Genomic DNA, 17472 nt, shown 5'->3' with positions numbered 1-17472 from the left:
AACTTTCTCACACAAAACATTACTTTTTAACTAATTAATTACAAGTTTGAAATGTTTACATTTATTTTTCTCGCAGTTATAGCACTTGTGTCTTGTGCATTGATTTTGTAGGTGAAGATGGAAAAAAACATGACTGCCAGTGACTTGAGTTTCTACTGCAATGGAGAGGAAAGATCCCCATGTTAGGTGCAAGGATCCGCAGTGGTCAGAAAGAAAGACAACCCATGGATATGTGAAGGAAGAGCAGCAGTTGTCCCATTGCAGTCATTCCCAGTTTGATCAGATACGACAGCCAGGTGCCAGTCACCTCTGTGATGATAAAACAACTGACTTTACAAACTACTGTTATGGTGCCTGGTGCGATGGTGCAGACTCAAGTCGATATATTTCGGAACATGTCTGTACTGCTCATGGTAATATGACTTGGCAAAGGACGAGTCATCAAACATTAAGAAATACAGATGGAGGGATTGGTACGCCAGTTACCTTGACAGATTGGACATTTGGTGATGTAAACTGTTTTGATTATAAAAGACCATCTTCAGATCAACTTTTAGATGAAGAGTTGAGGACAGTGGATATGGAAGGGTTGAGCTTCCCATGTGGACATCTGGATTTTACAGGGCAGATGCCATCTTTTTATTGTTCTGGCATGTCAGGTGATGGGTGTAACCTTCAAAACAGAAAGATGGATTTGGCCAGCAGTGAGAAGCCATACTGTCTCTCTGATAGCGTAACTGATTGTGAAAATGTATCTGAGAAGGATTCACAAGAAAATGGGTGTGTGCCCTCCATTCATGAGGGGGAAATTTCTGCTTGCACTCACATGTTTTTAGAAGGCTGCTTTCAGTCAGGCAGCTATGGAGACCACAACTTCCCTTTCAAGACAGATGACAATCTGTCTTTCCTCGATAACTTAGATTGTATCCGTTCTGCTAACACTTCTCAAGACGATGGAATAGATGAATTCAACGAAGATGAAGGCATGGATGAAAACCCAGTAAAAACTGTGGACGATAACAGCTATCCTCTGAAGTTTAGCAGCAGGAAAAGCAGCAAACGCCAGAGAAACAAATCAGCAACAAAAGATAACTCTTCAAACATCTATGATAAGGACAATGCAAGGGAGCATTTGAAGAAGAATGGCAAGTCTTCAACTGCTAATAAACAGAGGCACATGAAGGCTGAGAGGAAACGACAGCATGCTGACAACCGAGACAAATTAAAGAGTGGAGTGCAAAAACAAACTCAGGAGCTGCTTTGGAAATGTGTAACCTATATAAAAATTCTAATGGATGTTATTCTTTTTGTGACTCACAAGTGTGGAGAATATGTGGAGATAGGAGGCAAACTTGTGTATTCATGTTGCCAGGTACAAAAAGAAGATTTTATTTCCTTAAAGGGCAATGTAAGGACCTCATGTATGTGGCTTCTTAAGCAGGCAAAATCAATGTCAGAGAAGCTTAAATGGTTTTGTTTTTCCTCAACGAAGATGACTATAAAGATTTTAAAAATGCTGCTTGCTCTGCTTTTTCTCGTACTAATGTTATTTATAGGATGTTTACGACTCTGCTACAAATGTGGAAAATCTGGGATTTCCGATATATTTCAGAGGTTGCCCATATGGAGCAAAGAAGGCTTTCCCCATGTCCCAGCTGTTCGCTTCATGCACAGCTTGTGCTCATCTATAGCAGAATCTAGGACTTGGAATTATTTGAAAAGACTATGGGAAAAATTGAAAATGCGATCCTGGCTAACTGGTAAATGGCAGACTGCAGGCCAGTCTCCAGCTCTATCTCCGTCCCCCCACTCACCTAGTGCTAATAGATACCAGCCAGACCACGAGGTGGACAGGCTACTGGCAATGGCTGATATACCAGAAGAGGATCTGGATCCTTTTAAAGTTCTGGGCGTGGAGGTAATGGCCACTGATGCCGAGCTAAAAAAGGCTTATCGGCAATTGGCCGTACTGGTGAGTTCTATGTGAAAGCATTTTAGTTTTAAAAACAAAACTCATCATCAGTCTATCTGATTTGCTTATTTCTATTTGACTACCGCAACTAAAGTTTTAAATATTGAATGTCTGAGATTTGCTTCCATTTTTCAATTCTTGCGTATAACCAGTACCAATTTCGCTCTTGTTTCTGTGCTTAACCTTTTTTAAACACTATACTGTTAACTGAGAGAATGATATGAACATTTACAGCAATTTAAAATTTTCCCTGATTCCAAAGGCTTCTCCTATCTAGATTTCCACTTCCTGTGTGTCAGTGGCCTTTTAGGTACTGCGCCTCGGGCATTGCTGCAATGACTCAAAGGGCTTGTCAACCATTTCATCAGTGGTCACCCATCTGTGCTTCCAGTAGGTGAGAGTTGGATAATGACTCGGAGCTGGAATCCAGTATTTTTTTTAAGAGACAACAAAGTGTGGAGCTGGATGAACACAACAGGCCAAGCAGCATCTCAGGAGCACAAAAGCTGACGTTTCGGATCCAGACCCTTTCTTTGCTCACCTCTGCCATTAAAGATTAATTTGTAGTAATTGGCTGTGATAGCCAAAATCAAGACAGAGCAGACTGAACCGGGTCTGTATGGTTCATTGTCAGGGTTTTATTGTATATTTACCTACTTAACCATTTTGTAAAGAGGTGGATAGTGCTTGGTCAAAATAATTTTTGTGTTCAGCCAGATAATCTATTTAATTTGATCCAGGTGTTTTGGTCTGATATTTCAAAATCTTGATTTCCTAATGTTACATGAGCTTACCTGGTAATATTTTTCATTTGTTCTAGCACTATCTGGGAGATTGTTCAATATGTGGTTATCAGCATGCTGGTGCCCTGTTTTTTTTTTTTTAAAAATTCATTTACCGTGCTAAAGGCACTTTTTAAATTCACCCAAGGCATTCAGCAAAATGGGCACTAAATTAGGATGTTTGCTGTTGCTCTTGGCCCTCACAGTAATGTACCACCAGTGTTGGAGTTGTTTTTCCTGTGTCACATTGAGTTCTCGGTCTTTGTTCCATGACTGAGCAAGAAAGAAGTGGTGCTTGTGACTTTACTCTGAACACCAGTGGCTGAATTTCCATGCCAGTGACTGAGGTCTGGAAGACAATGTAGAATATAATTGGCAGTGATCAGACATTTCCTCTAAAACAAAATTTACAACCGGCAGCCACTTTCTCTGGCATTGTAGTGGAGTAAATGTGAAATCAAACAATTTAGACTAACATGCTGCAAGTATAGAAAAAAGTGAATTACATTTCTGTAGCACCTTTCACGACTTTGGGGCATCCAAAACGCTTTACGACCAACGAAGTACTTTTGAAGTGTAGTCACTTATAGGAAATGCAGCAGCCAATTTGTACATAGCAAGCTCCCGCAAACTATAATGTGATAATGAACAGCCCATCTTTTTTCATGATGTTGGTCAATATTCTGCAGGACATGGAGGTCGCTCCTGTGCAGAATAGTGGCTCAGGAATCTTTTCTGTCCATCTGAGATGGTAGACAGCATGTCTGTTAAATGTCTCCTCCAAAAGACGGCACCTCTGTCAGTGCCACACTGTCACCACCGCACTGGAATGTCAGCATGGATATTGTGCTCCAGTCTCCAGTGGAGCTTGAACCTATAACCTTCTAACTCAGAGATGATAGCTGTATTAATTGAACCATGGCTGACAACTGAATAGACATTTTGTTCTGTACTGAAACGCCTTTTGAACAAAATGAGTTAAATGGACAAAATTAATCTGCTCACGTTTAACAACTTTGCATGATACATTGGGCGCTGAATTGCACCATAGTTACTTGGATCTTTCTGGAGCAGAGCATCATGTGACATGACCAGTTTTAGGTTTTTCTTCCCCCTCACCCTTCTCATTTTTTTGTGCTGGAAATGTGAGCTAGGTGGCACGGTGCCTCAGTGATTAGCACTCTCGCCCTCGGGCAACTGTGTGGAGTTTGCATATTCTCCCCGTGTCTGCATGGGTTTCTTCCAACAGTCCAAAGATGTGCGGGTTAGGTGGATTGGCCATGCTAAATTGTCCATCGTATTCAGGGATGTGTAGATTAGCTGGGTTATAGGGAGTTGGGTCTGGATGGGATGTGTCAGGGTTGGTTTAGACTTGTTGGGCTGAAGGGCCTGATTCCACACTGTAGGGATTCTGTGATCTGTGATCTATCATGGACCAAGAGACATCGAGGACCTCTGAAAAGTGAGTCCACAGAGTTCATTATTGTAACCATTTTGCAAATGATGCAAGGGATGAATGAGATGGACATGAGGTGAATTTAGTGTCAAATATAATTTGAAAGCAAGACACACAAAGAAAGATAGAATTAAGAAAAAGGGAAAGTGAGTAAAGTGCTTTTGAAAATTTCCAAATAGTTTACTAGCTGCAGGAATGAGAATCTACACTTTTTATGTTACTGCTTTTCAGAGAAAGGAAGTTGAGTAATATTAGAAGACTATGTATAGGATCCTTGAATTGTTAAATATCAACCCTTACTTTCTGCGGCTGTTCAATTCACTAAAGCGCAAATGCAGCAATTCTTGAAACTCCAAAGGGAGTTTGACAGCACGCTGTCTTGCAAGGCTAACAATGAAGCAGCGTAAAGTGTCTGGCAGCTGTGGCAGTTCGCAAGTCAATCTAATCTGGCGCTAATAATGGCAAGTGCATTAAACTGGGTGTTATTTACCCAGCAAATTCTGATGCTGTTTCAGCTGAAACAACAGTAATTTATTATTTAAATACAAAACAAGATGTCTTGTCTTCCCTAATTTTCTGAACTATTCTATTCAAGTTTTGATAACATATATTTGCTTCTCCTGTTATTGTGGTTAATTTTATATCATTGCTCTGTGGTTAGTTATCTAGCTGTAACAGAAGACTGAAAAGATTTAAAAGCCTATCTTCTGATCACCGTTCTGCTTTAGAATTATTGGGACTTCATAAAACTCATACTTGCTGAACTGGTACCAAAATTTGAAAGACAAAGATTGTGAATTTTCAAAAGGAAAATTCTACAAAGTTTAAACCATATGCAACATTCAGAATGTCGCAGTCTGTTTGGTTCGGAGTGGGTCACCTAATTGTAACAGTGAGATTGTTGCCTCCAATCCAAAGGTTTTGACTACTCTGTAGCAGCCTGGTCAAGATTTGAGACGCACGGCAAATGCAGTGCCTCTCCTCAGTGCTAACAGCCAGCTTTCTTTTCCAAATTTGTTTTACAGTTCTTGGTGTAGCTGATTTAACAAGAACTCCTAATCTAACTCTGGTTACACGTTTTGACCTGAGCCCCCCTCGCTTGCTCTCCTCGGTCCTCCCCCCACTCCTTTCAGTGTTAGTAAGAGATAATCAAAGAGAGCCATGGGGAAGGACGTATGGTTGGCCAATTTGAGGTACTGTGTGTGGCACAAACTTAGTGGCAAATAGCTTTTTTCGAATTGATTTATAACAGGAATGCCTTTGTTATTGGAGAGAGAGGTTTGCAGTTGATTTTCGGGAAGTGTGGAATGTATTACATGGCTAATTATAATCCTGTATTTTCATTACACATAGATGGGTGTGGTAGAGTGTTGTATTCACTTGGACTGTTCCTGATCTTTAGGAAGCTGTCATTGTTGCCCTGAAAATAAGCAGGTCCTATTTCACAAACTACTGCCTAAGTCATCTTAAACCAGTCTTAACCACAAACCCTTCATTCTGTTTATTCATATATAGAGCATATTCATATTCAGATGTAAATGAATGTTGCTACAATCCCTGTCTCAATTTGCTCATACTGTTTCTGAACATTTGCTGAATCTGTTTCCATACTTAATATCTAGCAGAATCCATGACACATAGCCCTAGTGAGGGTTAATTCATTTTAGTTTCCAATTTTCAAGTTTGGAATGTTAGATGCAGTTTATATAAACATTAAGTTTTGAAATATACAGGTTTTTTTTTCCTTGTTGATAATGTTCCCCATGGTAGGCTATTGCAGAAAATACGGAAGCATGGGATTGAGGGTGATTTAGTGGTTTGGATCAGAAATTGGCTAGCTGTAAGAAGCCAGAAGATGGTGGTTGATGGGAAATGTTCATCCTGGAGTTCAGTTACTAGTGGTGTATAGCAAGGATCTGTTTTGGGGCCACTGCTGTTTGTCATTTTTATAAATGACCTGGATGAGGGCGTAGAAGGATGGGTTAGTAAATTTGCAGATGACACAAAAGTCGGTGGAGTTGTGGATAGTGCGGAAGGATGTTTCAGGTTACAGAGGGACATAGATAAACTGCATAGCTGGGCTGAGAGGTGGCAAATGGAATTTAATGTGAAAAAGTATGAGGTGATTCACTTTGGAAGGAGTAACAGGAATACCGAGTACTGGGCTAATGGTAAGATTCTTGGTAGTGTGGATGAGCAGAGAGATCTCGGTGTCCATGTGCATAGATCCCTAAACGTTGCAACCCAGGTTGATAGGGTTGTTAAGGTGTACGGTGTGTTAGGTTTTGTTGGTAGAGGGATTGAGTTTCGGAGCCATGAGGTCATGTTGCAGCTGCACAAAACTCTGGGGTGGCCGCACTTGGAGTATTGCATGCAGTTCTGGTCGCCGCATTATAGGAAGGATGTGGAAGCCTTGGAAAGGGTGCAGAGGAGATTTACCAGGATGTTGCCTGGTATGGACGGAAGGTCTTATGAGGAAAGGCTGAAGGACTTGAGGCTGTTTTCGTTAGAGAGAAGAGGGTTAAGAGGCGACTTAATAGAGACATACAAGAAGATCAGAGGATTAGATAAGGTGGACAGGTGAGATCCTTTTTCCTCGGATGGAGATGGCTAGCACGAGGGGACATAGCTTTAAATTGAGGGGTGATAGATATAGGACAGAAGTCAGAGGTAGGTTCTTTACTCAGAGAATAGTAAGGGTGTGGAATGCCCTGCCTGCAACAGTAATAGACTTGCCAACTTTAAGGGCATTTAAATGGTCATTGCATAAACATACGGATGATAATGGAATAGTGTGGGTTAGATAGGCTTCAGATTAGTTTCACAGGTCAGCGCAACATCAAGGGCCAAAGGGCCTGTACTGCGCTGTTATGTGCTATGTTAGTTAGAAAGTTACGTCAAAAACTTTAAAATTCGACATCATAAATATCTTGCTGGAAATAGTAACTTCTCTAACCGTGGCAGGAGGATACCACTGAGACGCCAAATCCTCTGATCACATGAGGTCAGGTTTGTTAAGACCGACCATAGGAGAGATATAATTTTAACATGAGAAGAGGTGAGTAAGAATTTGTATTTTGCAGTGATTTTCACTGCCTCAAACCCAGGGTATTTCACTCCCCATTAAATATATGTCATCTGTAACTACTATTGTAACATGGTGAAATGCAGAGCAAAATCCCGCAAACAACAGTAAAATAGTCTTTTCTGGGAAATTGATTGAAGAATAAATTTACGGCAGAGCACCAGGGACCTCCTTGTTCTTCTATTAGTGTTATAAGATCTTTTACATTCACCTGAGAATGTAGTTGAGGCCTCAGTTTCGTATCGCAACCAACAGATGGCACCTCCAGTGCAGTTCTGAGGGTGTACTGCATTGTTAAATGTATTGGCTTATGCTGTGTTTTCCAAGTTTTGGAATGGGCTTGAGCCTAAAATCTGAATCCATCCATGTTTTTTCTACCCAACCTCATGCATTGCCCTCCCTAATCACAAATAACATTTACTTCATAAAGTTTAAATGGGAAAGGGGGAGCTACAAAGAATAGTCTTTACATCTTTCAAACACACAATTCTGCCTGAACACGTAGAGATATTAACACCAATTAAACAAAGTGCTGCTTCTACAGAGTAAACTCATTCCTGGGAAACAATATTAGAGGCTTTTTGTTACCTATGGAGGATTGTCAGCAATGTTTAATAAAGCTGTACAGTTAGAAAAATGCTGCTCTAATTTTTTTTCTGTTGTGCATTTTCTGTTTGTTTAAAAATTTTTTTGGTTGGGTGGTGCCATCTTCATTAGGGCAACTTATGAGCATCTTGCAGTTTAATTTCTGGATTGCTGTTTGTCAAAGTCCATGTAACTTACAAGAAGCATTGCATGTGGACACAGACACGTGAAAAAAAATGTGCATTTGGGGTATACTGCTAGGCAACTTTAATCCAATAGGTAAGCAATATTAATCGCAGCTTTCAACCTTGCGCAAGGAAATATCAAATATACAATTTGAAAAGCTACGCATACGTGAAGGTGTGCTGATTTCTGCAGTGTGTGCAACTCTGCATGAGTGGACTCTTCACCATCGTTGGGTCCCTCTTCACTTCCACAAATTAAGAACCATGTACTCGGACCCTTTCGTTGTATTGGCAGTATTTTTGTGTGTGTAATGTAATGCTTTGCTTTAGATTGGTTGGTTTGACAACCAATAACAGTATTTTGGTGAGCCTCATTATTTCAGATAATTAAAAATAAATAATTAGATCGTTGTTTTGCTGTGAAACAATTTCCATAACGATGAATTTTCTTGCGTGTCGGTGTTCTTTTCTGACCCTAGATTGTACTAGCAGCTAGAGGGCTTCAGCTGAACCAAAACTGTCCTTATCCGATATTCTGCAGTTCTCTAGTCAGACTAAATAGTAGCCAATCCAATGAACCCCAGCTGATGTATTTTTGTTTCTTCTTCCTTTCATTCCTTGCGCAGTGCACCTCAAAGAGACAGGGCACTGAAATGAGTTATAGCACCTCACTGGCTACAAATGAAGTAATAACACAGACTGATGAGGGGGAGCTTCCTCATCTGTTTGTATTCCTGTGCAATAAGTCACCAGAACTTTTGATTTTAGTAGTTTATTTCCGCCAAAGATTTGTAGGATAAGCCTTGGTTGAATTTTTTTTTAAAGTGAAGACGAGCAGTTCTGGATTTTTGTGAGGTAGTACTGGATATAGCTGAACAAGGTGCATTAGATTGAGAAACTGTTCTCTTTAACAGCCCCCATTGTGATTGCAGGTTCATCCTGATAAAAACCAACACCCACGATCAGAAGAAGCCTTTAAAGTGGTGCGAGCGGCGTGGGATATTGTGAGCAATCCTGAGAGAAGGAAGGAATATGAAATGTAAGCAAAATTCAGCGCTGCATTCTGGACATATCCATGTGGCCTGTGATTCTTCTAGGATCAGAGTCTTAATGTTAATTTACCTTCTATTCCTGCTTGTGATATGAATACTTCAACATTTTTGCTTTACTCATCTGATTTTAAAAAAAAATTTTATTTCAAAACTTAGCACATTGATTAATTTAGGGAGCGAAAATCTGTTTGAACATGTTACCAAGTTTAATGTTCTAAAAGAAGAACCTCTAAATGTCCCTATAGGTTCTATTCATTCAAGGTATCACCTTTTATCACAAGACTAGGTTTAAACACAGCTCAGACCAATGGAATTAGTCTCCTCGCTGTCGAATACATAAGTCCAAAATTAACTGAGCCTGGAAAGATTTGACTAATTTCCTATTACTACGTCACAAAACTGTAAACTCCATATCATAGTAATTTGTCAGTCTCCTCAGCAATGTTACACGGAGATTTGGAAGTACTTGATGTTGAAACTGGATGTAAATGTTTCCCTGCACTGCCAACACTCCTAATATTCAGCATGAAAATCCATTAGAATATGTGTCAACAAATAATATTTGGCTGCTCAAATTATATACCTAATTAGCTGTAGCTAGCCCTACTTTTTAATACTTTTTTATGTTTCATTACTTTCACATGCTTTTAAAATTTGTTTTTGTAACATCTTTCTGTTTTACAGCATCTAACTGACTTCACTGTTTCTAATTGAAGAAGGATGTGACTGAAGTAATTTTCATTTTTCATGTAAAGCTATGCAAAAGGAGAATGCTTGAGGTGCCATACCTGCTATCACTTTCTGCTATTTGTGCTGTGCAAGAGCAACCTGGGGTGATTGGTCCCTTTATTCTCTTGGTCTCCAAACTGAAGCAGTGTTTTCCTGTTCAGATACCATGCATAATTTGAAGAAGAGCAGAGGGACCTTCCCCTGCCCTGCCAGCATTGATCCCTCAACCAACCTGATTAAAACCAGATTATCTAGTAGTTCATTCATTTGCTGTTTGGATCTTGCTGCGCGCAAATTTGCTGCTGCATTTGCTTTTTTTAACAGTGACTGACTGCACTTCAGGAAAAAATCATTTGTAGGTTGTAAAGCACTTTGGCCCATCCTGCAGATGTGATGAGGTGCTGTGTAAATGCAACTTTCTTGTGTACCTTTTCAGTTTATTGGAGCTGTCTTTCCCCAGGAATGGATATTAAAAGCTTATTGTAAAGAGAGGTTTGTACTGAGTCTTTGTTTGTTTATATTCTGTGGAATTGTGGAATCTAAGTTTACTTTTTGACTACTTTCTGCTCTTGGTTTATTTCCAGATATAACTGGATATTTTTGTGTTGTTTGTTTTCAGCAAACGGGCTGCGGAGAGTGAATTACATCGGTCCATGAATGAGTTTCTAACCAAACTCCAGGATGACCTAAAGGAAGCCATGAACACTATGATGTGCAGTAAATGTGAAGGAAAACACAAGTTTGTGCTCTCTTATCTGTTAAATAAATGTAAAGTTGGGTGATTTGTCAGTCTTCCACCTCCAGTTTTCCCATCTTCCATTCCTCAAGGTGCATGTTCTGTTTGGAGTAAGATTCTGAAAATCCCAAATGCCCTATGGTGTCTCCTTTAATTGACTGTTCATCACTTAAGTCTAGGTAATGACTGTCTATTCAGCCATAATGGGATTAATGCCAAGGCCAACATTTGTCTCCAGCAGCAGCAGCCAAATGTGGCAGTCCTGCCTGATTTTTATTTTCAATTTTAGGAACTTTTTATGACTAATTGCATTGTGTGTCTTTGCCTGGGTCAGCACTTGCCATTTTTCTGTGATTATTTTCATAGTTTTGTTTGATTTAGCGGTTGCTCATCTGCTTATGTACTCAACATTAATGGTATTTCTGCTCAATGTCTGTTTTGCCGTACTAATCAGATTGTACCAAAGAAGAAAATTTTGTGAGATAATGAACGTTCCCTTTTATCCTGCGAGTGATGAAACTAAAACATGTAGATCATGACATTATTTGAACACCTACAATTCATCCCTATTAAGTACACACTCAAATTAACAAATTCTTCCTTGTTTTAAAAAAATCCATCTTCCCTAGATGTCATTTGCTGGTTGGTTTCTAGTCGGTTTCTGACCTCAAAAGCCCCGACCTGTTTCACTCCCAAACTTTATGCACACCTTTGTTTTCTTTCTCCTTTGCAGCCTATACGCTGCTTGAAGTGTGAATGCCACAAGAGAGCCAGGTGTATTTTTTAAAAAGTGCTCTAGGATAGATTGTGTAATGTGGCTTTGAGTCACTCTTCAGTACAATTCCTCATTTACCTATGATGAAAATAAAATTGCAATTTCCTTTGCAGGAGATTTGAGATGGATCGTGACCCACAGGCAGCTCGATACTGTGCCGAGTGTAACACAAGGCACTCTGTGGAGGATGGGGACTTCTGGGCAGAGTCAAGCATGTTGGGATTAAAAATCACTTACTTTGCCATGATGAGTGGCAAAGTCTATGACATCACAGGTAAGAAGACTGGAAATTGGTTATACCATCATATACCTTCAACTTATCAATTTAAAAAAAAAACACAAACTCAGATTTTAGTGAGACTTGTGCATAAAATATGAAGTTCAATGAAGAGTGCAGGACCAGCACCAGGCATACCTAAAAATGAGATGCCAAATAGGTGAAGCTACAAAACAAGAGTACTCACATGCCAAACAACATAAGCAGCAAATGAAAGAGCTAAGCAATTCCACAACCAATGGATCAGATATAAGCTGTTGAGTTCTACAACATCCAGTCGTGAATGGTGGTGGACAATTAAACAACTCACAAGAGGACGAACCTCCACAAACATTCATACCTTCAATAAAATGAGTCCAGCACATCAGTGTAAAAGAGAACACTAAAGCATTTGCAACAGCCTTCGGCCATCTGAGTGGATGATCCATCTCTGCCTCCTTCTAAGGTCCCCAGCATCACAGATTCCAGTCTTCAACTAATTTGGTTCACTCCACGTGATGTCTCCCGCTGTTTCTTGACACTGGATGCTGCAAAGGCCATGGCCCTGGACACTGTTCAGGCAAGAGTGCTAAAACCATGTACCAGACTTTGCTGCACCCTTAGCCAAGGTGTTCAAGTACAGTTACAATACTGGAATCCACATGACGATGTTTCAAATTGACCAGGAATGTTTTGTATACACGAAGCACAGCAAATCCAGCTCAGCCATTTACTGCCCTATCTGTACATTCTTAATCATCAGTCAGGAGTTGGGAGATGTTATCAACAATGCTATCAAGAGAAATAACAAATAACTTGCTGGTATGCACTGTGGGTTCTACCACAGGCACTCAGCATCTAACCTTATCACAACCTTGATTCAAACAAAAAACCGAAATTCCAGAGGTGAGGTGGGAGAGACAGCCCTTGACGTCAGGGCTACATTTTAATCTAGTGTGACATTAAGGAACGCTTAAAATGGACTCACTGGGAATCGGGATGAAAACACTGCTAGTTAAAAACATGCCTGGTACAAAGAAAGATAATTGTGGCTGTTGGAGATCACTCATCTCTGCAGGAGTTCTTCGGGGTAGCGTTGTAGGCCCAACCATCTTCAGCTGCTTCATCAGATGTGGGGAGGTTCACTGGGCAGTGTTCAGCAATATCCACAATTCCTCAGATACTGAAACTATATCATCAAATGCTATAACACCTGGGTAACATTCAGGTTTGGGCTGTCAAGCAGCAAGGACATTTGTGCGATGCAACTGTCAGGAATGACTGTCTCCCAGAAGAGAGACTACAACCATTACCCCTTGAAATTCAATGGCAGTACCATCACTAAATCCCCTATTATCTACATCCTGGGGTTACCATTTTCCAGAAACTCGGCTAGCTTAGCTATACAGGTACAGTGACTACAAGAGTAATACAGAAACGAGCAATCACACAGCGAGTAACTCACCTCTGACTCCCCAGAGCCAGTCCACTATCTACATGACACAAGTCAGGAGTGTGATGGAATACTCCCCACTTGTCTGGATGAGTGCAGCACCAACAACACTCAAGAAGCTTGATGTCAACCAGGTCCAAGCAGCCCACTTGATTGGCACCACTGCTGAAGACTATGAAATCATTGTTGGAAAAACCTATCTGGTTCACTGATGTCCTTTAGGGAAGGAAATCTACCATCCTTATTTGGTCTGGCCTACATGTGACTCCAGGCCCACAGCAATTTGGTTGACTCTCAACTGGCCTTTAATATAGCCTTGCGAGACATTCAGTTGTACCAGTTGCTACAAAGTCTCAAAGAAATGAAACCAGACTGATCGTCAGCATCAACCTAAGTACTGGAAGATACTAGGCAGAAGCAGCCCTGTCGACCCCACAAAGTCCTCCATCCTAACATCTGGGGGCTAGTGCCAAAATTGGGAGAGCTATCTCACAGACCAGTCAAGCAACAGTCTAACGTAGTCATACTCACAAATTCATACCTTGCAGACAGTGACCTGTTAAGTGCCATCACCATCCCTGGACATGTCCTGTTTCATCAGGACAGACCCAGCAGAGGTTGCGGCACAGTGGGGGGGAGTTGCCCTCAACATTGACTCTGGACTTCATGACGCCTCATTGCTTCAGGTTAAACATGGGCAAGGAAACCTGCTGATTACCATGTACTGTCCTCCCTCAGCTGACAAATCAGTACTCCTCCATGTTGAGGATGGCAAGGGCACAAAATGTACTCTGGGTGGGGGATTTCAATGTCCACCACCAAGAGTGACTCACCAACAGTACTACTGATCAATCTGGTTGGGTCCTGAAAGAAATAGCTGCTCGACTGGGTCTTCGGCAGGTGGCCGGGGAAGCAGTTAGAGGGAGAAACACACTTGACTTCATCCTTAGCAGACTGACGGCTGCAGATGTATCTGTCCATGACAGCATCAGGAAGACTGACCACGGCTCAGTCCTCGTGGAGACAAAGTTCCTTCTTCACATTGAGAATAACCTCCATCGTGTTGTGTGGCACTATCACTATGCTAGATGGGACAGACTTCAAACAGACCTAGCAACTCAAGACTGGGCATCCATGAGACATTGTGGGCCATCAACTGCAGCAGACTTGTACTCCAGCGTAATCTGTAACCTCATGGCCTGGACATATCTCCTACTCATTACCATCAAGCCAGGGGATTAACCCTGGTTCAATGGAGAGTGCAGGAGGGCTTGCCAGGAGCAGCACCAGGCATACCTGAAGATGAGGCATCAACCTGGTGAAGCCACCAAATAGGACTACTTGCATGCCAAACAGCATAAGCAGCAAATGATAGACAAAGATAAATGATCCCACAACCAACAGATCAGGCCTAAGCTCTGCAGTCTTGCCACTTCCAGTCATGAATGGTGGTGAACAGTTAAACAGCTCTCTGGTGGAGGAGGTTCCACAAATATCCCCATTCTTAATATTGGAAGACCCTAGGACATTGGAGCAAATGATAAGGCTGAAGTTCTTGCAGCAATCTTCAGCCAGAAATGCCATGTGGATGAACCATCTCGGCCTCCTCTAGTGGTTCCCAGCATTACAGATACCAGTCTTCAGCCAATTCGATACACACCACATGATATCAAGAAATGGTTGGAGACACTGGATACTGCAAAGGCTACAGGCCCTGACAACATCTGGCAATAGTATTGAAGGCTTCTGCTCCAGAACTTGCCACTTCTGTAGCCAAGCTCTTCCAGTACATTTACAACACTAACATCTACCTGACAATGTGGAAAATTGCCCAGGCATGGCATGTACTTAAAAAGCAGGAAGATCCAATCTGGCCATTTACTGCCCCATCAGTCCACTCTCGATCACCAAAGTGATGGAAGGTGTCAGTAACAGCTCTAACAAGCAGCACCTGTCTCAGCAATAACCTGCTCAGTGACACCCAGTTTGGGTTCTGCCAGGGCCACTCAGCTCCTGACCTCATTACAGCCTTAGTTCAAACATGGACAAAAGAGCTGAATTCCAGTGGTTAGGTGAGAGTGATGGCCCTTGACATCAAGGCTGCATTTGACCAAGTGTGACATCAAGGAGCCCAAGCAAAACTGGAATCGGGAGCAAACTCTCCAGTGGTTGGAGTCATACCTGGTACATAGGAAGATCGGTTGTGGTTGTTGGAGGTCAGTCATCTCAGCTGCAGGACATCTCTGCAAGAGTTCCTCAGGGTAATGTCCTAGGCCGAACCATCTACACCTGCTTCATCAATGACCTTCCCTCCGTTATTAGGTTAGAAGTGGGGATGTTTGCTGATGACTGCACACTGTTCAGCACCATTCACTGCCACTCAGAGATCTGTGTGCCAATGCAACAAAGTCTGGACGATATCCAGGCTTGGGCTGATAAGTAGCAAGTAACATTTGTGCCACATAAATGCCTGAAAGTGACCATCACCGATAAGAGACTATCTAACCACCACCCCATGACATTCAGTGGTATTATCATAACTGAATTCCCACAGTATCAACATTCTGAGTTATCATTGACCAGAAACTCAACTGGACTCACCGCATTGGCTACAGGAGTAGATCTGAGGTTATGAATACTGCAGCGAGTAACTCCCCTTCTGACTCCCCCAAGGCCTATCCATCATCTACAGGGCACAAGTCAGGAGCGTGATGGAATATTCCCCATTTGTCCGCATGAGTCCAGCTCCAATAACACTCAAGAAGCTTGACACCATTCAGGGCAAAGCAGCCCGCTTGATTGGCACCACATCCACAAGCATCAACTCCCTCCACCACCGACACTCGGTAGCAGCAGTGTGTACTGTCTACAAGATGCACTGCAGAAATTCGCCAAAGATTCTCAGACGGCACTTTCCAAACCTTCAATCACTTCCATCTCAAAGGACAAGGGCAGCAGATACATGGGAGCACCATGACGTTGAAGTTACCCTCCAAGCCACTCACCTTGGAAATGTATTGCTGTTCCTGCACTGTAACTGGGTCAAAATTGTCAAATCCGTTCTCTCTAATGACATTGTGGCTCAACTCACAGCAGGTGGACTGCAATGATTCAAGAAAATAGTCCAACGCCACTTTCTCAAGGGGAACTAGGGATGGACGATAAATACTGGCCAACCAATGATGCCCACCTCTCTCAAATGAATTTTTAAAAGTCCACAAGCATTCACTCCCTGTAGCACTGATGCTCAGTAACACCAGAGTGTACCATTTACAAGGTGCTTTGCAGGAATTCACCAGTCCTTCTCAGTCAACACCTTCCAAACACATGTCCACTACTATCTAGACAGGCAGCACATTCACAGGAGCACCACCAACCTGCATGTACCTCTCCAAACCACGCACCATCCTGACTCAGAAATATATCACTGTTCATTCAGTGTCACTGGGTTAAATCTTGGAATTCCTTCCCTAACAGTATTGTGGGTCTACCTAGAGCACGTGGACTGCAGCAGTTGAAGAAGGCAGGTCACCACTCAATAACTTCTCGAGGGCAACTAGGGGATGGGCAACAAATGATGGCCCAACCAGTAGCACCCACATCCCATGAATGATCTTAGAAAAGTAAGTTTGGAGATAATTTGCTCTATGAAGTTTCCAGTAGTGGTAGCTCCAGCAGAATGGTGTTGTGTTCAGAAGGCAAGGATTTGTAACCTGACCTGGAGCACCACTTACCAAGCGTAAACACCAATGTAAAGTAGTTGGGTCAAGCATCCTGTTTCTGTGAACTAAAACGCTTAATGCACCATGAAAATCTGTTATTTAACTTGATTACTGGGTGGCAAATGGAGAAAATAAATTTCAATTTTTATTGAGTTTTAGTAGCAACAAAATGCTAAAACTTGCAGAAATGAGGAGAGTGAGATAGTGAAGTTGCTGATCTCTGAATAAACAGAATAAACACTCGCTGTCTATTAAATTAACAGGAATGTAAATGGAATTAAATGTACTCTATAGCATCTGTTCTTACCATTTTGAATTCATCAGCTTGTCTCATCATTCAACAGTGGAGGTGATTGCCCGGTGGGGATTACATTAGACTATTAACCTGGAGACCCAGGTAATGTTCTGGGGACCGAGGTTCAAATTCTGCCATGGCAGATGGTGGAATTTGAACTCTGTATAAGAGAAAAACCTCATCTGGAATTTTAGAATCTAATAGCTACCATGAAACCATTTTGATTGTCCAGGAGAACCCACCTAGTTCACTAAAGTTCTTTCAGGAAGGAATCTGCCATCCTTACCTAGTCTGGCCTACATGTGACTCTCACCACAGCAATTAGGTTGACTCTTAACTGCCCTTTGGGTAATTACAGATGGGCAATGAATGCAGGCCTAGCCAGTTAA

The 17472-nt window shown here is 41.7% G+C and overlaps 1 protein-coding gene across 3 annotated transcripts in view; it reads left to right on the top strand.

The window, feature by feature from the left end:
* The window catches only part of dnajc14 (DnaJ (Hsp40) homolog, subfamily C, member 14), a 40975-nt gene that overhangs the window by 11314 nt on the left and 12189 nt on the right, over positions 1-17472 (top strand). For all 3 annotated transcript variants that reach the window (XM_048523400.1, XM_048523399.1, XM_048523401.1), the window contains exons 3-6: positions 112-1972; positions 8998-9104; positions 10466-10585; positions 11471-11631. In XM_048523400.1, the coding sequence (XP_048379357.1) occupies positions 161-1972; positions 8998-9104; positions 10466-10585; positions 11471-11631 (2200 nt within the window). In that variant the 5' untranslated portion in view covers positions 112-160. The remainder of the gene's footprint in view (positions 1-111; positions 1973-8997; positions 9105-10465; positions 10586-11470; positions 11632-17472) is intronic.

This window comes from Stegostoma tigrinum, chromosome X (genome assembly GCF_030684315.1).
Source record: "Stegostoma tigrinum isolate sSteTig4 chromosome X, sSteTig4.hap1, whole genome shotgun sequence".
In the NCBI taxonomy this organism is placed as follows: Eukaryota; Metazoa; Chordata; class Chondrichthyes; order Orectolobiformes; family Stegostomatidae; genus Stegostoma; species Stegostoma tigrinum.
This window is presented reverse-complemented; position numbering and strand designations above follow the sequence as displayed.